A 5,124-nucleotide genomic window follows, 5' to 3' on the forward strand; every position below is an offset into this window, starting at 1 on the left:
ATCAGGGAACAGAAAGGTAAGAGAAAAGCCAAGACAGTGCATCATTGCAGGATTTACAGACAACTTCAAGGATGAAGTAGTCAATGAGACCAAAAAGCAAATTACACAAAGACTGACTTATTTCCCTTTAATTTACCAATTAAGACTGTCAGAGTTCTTTTGCTGTAAGCAAGAGAATCAACTGCATAATGTAAGCAAAAAGAAATGTATCAAAGGAATATGAGGCAGATCACAAACTGCAAGGAAAAAAATCAGAAATTAGTCCATGGAAAGGACAGAAAAAGAAAATGATGTCCAGGTTCCAGAATGAAGGAAATGCTACCATATGTCATTTCTGTGACTTGCTTTTCTATTTGACCTGACTTAGAATCTTATGTTCACTCTTGGACTACGAGAGAGCAGAGTATTGAACTGGCAGCTATGGCAAGAGTCACAGAGGAGGGCAGCTTCCAAAATGGCATACCTTCAGAAGGAGAATGCTAGGTAAGCAAAAGCACATGTCCATTTCAGAAGGTCTCAATGTCAACCTTAATTGCCATTACATAGAGGCATAGTTTACAAAAATATTCTCCTATTCTGAGGGTTAATGATTCGCACTAATTACCGTGTCTTTTTGCTGTGCAGAAACTTCTTAAACTGAGGTAATCTCACTCATCAATGGCAATCTTTCTTTATTAAAATTTTTTCTTATACATTCAATCATTATACATCATTTAGCTTGCAGTGACAATTTATCCAAGATGAAATACAACTCAGAACAGTCCAGTTGAGAATACTATACACGTTATCATCAACAGGTAATAAACCATATCTGTGTCCCACAAATGTCTTCTCTATTTTTCTTCCTAATTTCCTTCCCTATACTCTTCCCCTCTCCCATCCTCTTTCCACACTGTCTCCAATGTCTATAACTATTTTTAATGCTTTTATGCCCTTCAATCTTTCAGTCTCTATCATAGAATGTGGACAGTCGGTGTATGTTAAGTGGAGACATACGATGTCTCTCAAAGCCTGACTTGCTTCACTCAGCAACAAATCTTCCATACTCCTCCACTTTCTATCAAATTCCAGGATCTTGCTTTTTTTTTTTTTAAATGGGTGAATACTATTTCTTGGAGTATATGTGCCACACTTTTTCAATCTATTCTTCTGTTCATGAACAATTGGGTTGGTTCCATGTCTTAGCAATCGTGAATAATAACACAATAAACATAGATATGCAAGCACTTTTCTGACTGAACATTCTCCTGTCCTTTGGGTAGATACTCAGGAGTAGAACTGGTGGATCATACAGTAGTTCTACTTGTAGATCTTTGAGAAACCTTTATATTGTTTTCCACAGTGGCTGGAAAATTTACATTCCCAGCAACAGTGTAAGAGAGTTACCCTTTTACCACAAACCTGCCAACACTTAACCATTTTTTGTATTTTTAATCTTTTCCATTCTGACAGGGATTAGGTGGTATCTCATAGTGGTTTAATCTGCATCTCACTTATCATGAGGAATGTTGAGCATTTTTTCACATGTTTTTTGGCTGTTCATATATCTTCCTTAGAGAGATTTTTGTTCACTTCATTTTCCCATCTTTTAATTGGTTAATCATTTTTTTTGGGGGGGGGAGTTTCTTGAGTTCCTTGTGGGTTTTGGTTATCAGTCCCTTACCTGAAGCATAGTTTACAAAAATATTCCCTGATTCTGAGGGTTAATGATTCACACTAATTGCTGTGTCTTTTTTCTGTGCAGAAAATTCTTAAACTGAGGTAATCCCACTCATCAATTTTTGGGGGTCTTATTTAAAAAGGCTTTGCCCACCCAATGTCTCCCAGAGTTTCCCTAATGTTTTCCACCAGTAGTTTTATAGTTTGAGGTCTTAGGTTCAGATCTTTTATCCATTTTGAGTTGATTTTTGTTAGTGGTGAAAGGTGGGGGTCCAGTTTCATCTTTCTGCAGGTGGATACCCAATTTTTCCAATGAGAACATTTTCAGTGTAAGGAAAGCAGAATCTAGATGCTAAAAGCTCACTTAAAGTGAAAGAGAAAATCCTACTCTATGGAAAAAGCTTGGATGTGGGAAAAAGAAATGGAATAACAAAAAGAAATATAGGAAGAATCAAGTTTTTGGTTCTATTTGTTTCTAACTTAGAAGAAATTTGAGCATATCCATAGATGAAGGAAAGAGCCAGGGCAATAGAAGTTTAATATCTGCATGAGCCCTGGAAGAAGGGTTGAATCTGAACAGAAAGAAGTTACTATTGCTGCTTAACATGCCAGACATTAACTGTGCCAAACATCATGCTAAAGATACTTCCCTTGCATTACCTTTCAATACTGTCAGGTAGATACTATAATTATTCCCATTTCATGGATGGAGAATTACATACCAAAAAGTTTTCAATAAATTGCCTGAGGTTACATGGTTACAGTGGCAGAGCAAGAAGCAGATGTTTTTCTGGCTCTAAAACACCTATTTTTAATAGTATTTTGTCTCTTTCAATAAAACTCAGAGAAAAGAAATAAAGAAGAATGGTCTACATTGTAGGTCTGTACCAGGGAGGTAGAACACAGGAAGTTATGCCTATCACTTAGCTTCATCCTTCTCTTCAGGAAAGTGCTAGTCATTGGTTGAGAATGAAGGGTCAGGAATGGTACAGTGAGGCTAACCAGTAAAGGAGTTTTGCAGTTTGGGCTGGGAATAGAAAACAACTGGCTATGATAGGAATAAAGCCCTCTTGAGGAGCACATTAAGACCATTTTACACAGAGAAAGAGAGGGAGACCCCCAAGGTTGTACAGGAACTAGTGCCACAGCTGTGTAATTCTCTATAGCTTCTACAGCAGGACTATCCAGTAGGGGCAAAAGAAGTGAAACAGATATAAGCTCAAGACCCAGCTCTGGCTGTGTAACAGCAGGGATAAAAATAAAGAAAATCTGTAATAATTTAGATTAGTAATTTCTTGGGCTCTGAGCTCAGATAATCAGGTTACTATTTTTATCCTACCTGACCCAGGAGTAAATAAATGCCTTTAAGTTGCATGGAGGAGTTGGCAGCTGGCAGCACAGTGGTCAAGACAGTGGACTCCCAGATCTGGCAGCTTGAAGATCATGCCAAGTGTATGTGTTTGTGTGTGTGTGTGTGTGTGTGTATGTTTACCCAAAATCTCAAGAGGAGAATGGAGAAGTAGATGAAAAGAGACTGTAGCTTGGCCATTCCCCACCATGGGGAGTGATTTCTTACTTTCCCTCTCTTTGTCTCTGTCTCTCTCCAAAGGGCACATGCAACCTATGACAAAAACCTAAAAAAAATGTACACATGCACATTTACTCAATTTTTATCACTAACAAACTTCAGCTAACATCTACAAAGTTATGAACTAGCATAGTAGCTTTCCTACTCCTATCTTACCATAATCAGTACATTTCTTTTCTGAGTCTTGGTTTCTTAAAAATTCACAATTACCAAATGCTATTTTTAGATCAGAGCAGGTAATAATCCGGGTAATATGACAAAATTTATATATGGCCAAGTGATTGATCCTCTTAGGCTTCTAGGCTGGAAGAAGAAAGAAAGGAAACGTTATTTAATGTCTACAAGTAGTATTCCTAAAGGGAAGTAAGATATGGATTCAATAGTTTAATGACTTTATGGAAGCAATACTCTCTTATGAACATTTAGAAAATGTGTATAGAGGGACCAGCAGGTGGTGTAGTGGGCAAGGTGCTGGACTCCCACACGGTGAACTGTGGTTAGAGTCCCAGTTAGAGTCCAAGACGGCAGCTTGAAACTCATGCCAGGCACATGCATGTGCATGCCCAAAATCCCAAGAGGAGAATGGAAGAGAAGGGATTGCAGCATGGCTACCCTGGCCCAGGGGATGATTCCCACTTTTGTTCTCTCTGTCTCTGTGTCTCTGGCGAGGGCCCACACCCTATTGCAAAAATCTGACCAATAAAAGAGAAAATGTTCATAGAAAATCATTACATTCTGTCTCAAAATAAGTTCCATGATACAGTATTTAAAGGACAAAAAAATAAGTCACATGACAGAAATGCAAAGCAAGAATCCAGCTGTACATTTTTATAACTATTTATTTAATTTTCATTATTATTATTTTAAATTTGCTATAGGGCACATGCACTCATCAGAGAGAGACTGAGAGAGAGAGAAAGGGAACGTGAGAAAGCAAGCCACCAGGTCTGAGACTAAAACTGTGGTCGGCCATGTGGGTGTCCAGTGCCTTTACCACCACACCACCTGCTGACCTCCTAAATATACATTTTTTTTTTAGATATGTTAACATCTAAATCTTGAAGATCAAAGATACTTCTCTCTTTTTTTTCATATTTATGTAATACATTGTACATTATGTGCATGGCCTGTTTATACAGTTTTCAAGAGAATAAACCAAAATTAGTTATAGGGTTGCATCAATCTTCTTTCCTTGGTCCCTGGATTTCCTTAAATGATAGCATCATGTTCATCTATGGTTCTGTATCGAATGCCTCGTCTTGAGTAATACATTTTGCATCCAATGTAAAGAATGGATAAAACTCCCAGTGTTAATACAATACCACCAACAAAGCTGCCAGTATCAAATTTCGATTCTTTATTTTCTTTATAATGAATAGTTGTTGAGACTGTTACTGATGAAGAAACAGATGTCACTGAACTATTGTGGGCAGGGGTCACTGTAGATGTAGACATTTGGGTTGTGTTCTGTGAAACACTGGTTTTGGTTACAGACTTTAAGGTAGAAGTCACATTTGTTGAGACATCAGGTGTTGCCATTTTAGATGTTTGTCACAGGTGGTGCAGTGCTGTTTGTCACATTGTTTGAGTCCAAGGAAACTGAAGTTGATGGCTTCACAGTGCTTTTGGAAGATTCATTTTTGTGGCTGGAAGGCACATGCTGGATATTTTAAGTAAAGGGAGAGAGGCCACGAGTTCCAACCATCAGCTCATAAAGTTTTTGGCAATAGGGAGCATAAATTCCACTCAGGGTTGGATTAAGGGAGGGTCTCCTGCAGATCCACAAGTGTAGGTGAGTCTCCAGGGAATGCAGTTTCAGGAAAGCAGTTCTGCTACGCAGGGATGATTATCAGCTGATGCGGCACAGCAGTCATCTT

General features: G+C 38.3%; 1 protein-coding gene across 1 annotated transcript; it reads right to left on the bottom strand.

Annotated features, from left to right (window-relative positions):
* Positions 1-4,451: 4,451 nt before the first annotated feature.
* Positions 4,452-4,814, bottom strand: LOC102491047 (porimin). The gene has a single exon (XM_014589316.2). It carries the CDS (start codon positions 4,784-4,786, stop codon positions 4,457-4,459), a length of 330 nt encoding a protein of 109 aa, XP_014444802.2. The 5' UTR covers positions 4,787-4,814; the 3' UTR covers positions 4,452-4,456.
* Positions 4,815-5,124: the final 310 nt, after the last annotated feature.

Source organism: Tupaia chinensis, unplaced genomic scaffold, assembly GCF_000334495.1.
Source record: "Tupaia chinensis unplaced genomic scaffold, TupChi_1.0 Scaffold000350_1, whole genome shotgun sequence".
Lineage (NCBI taxonomy): Eukaryota > Metazoa > Chordata > Mammalia > Scandentia > Tupaiidae > Tupaia > Tupaia belangeri.

Bases quoted from the DNA above. Each gene is read 5' to 3' on its own strand.
- LOC102491047 (XM_014589316.2), bottom strand. From the start codon at position 4,786: ATGGCAACACCTGATGTCTCAACAAATGTGACTTCTACCTTAAAGTCT.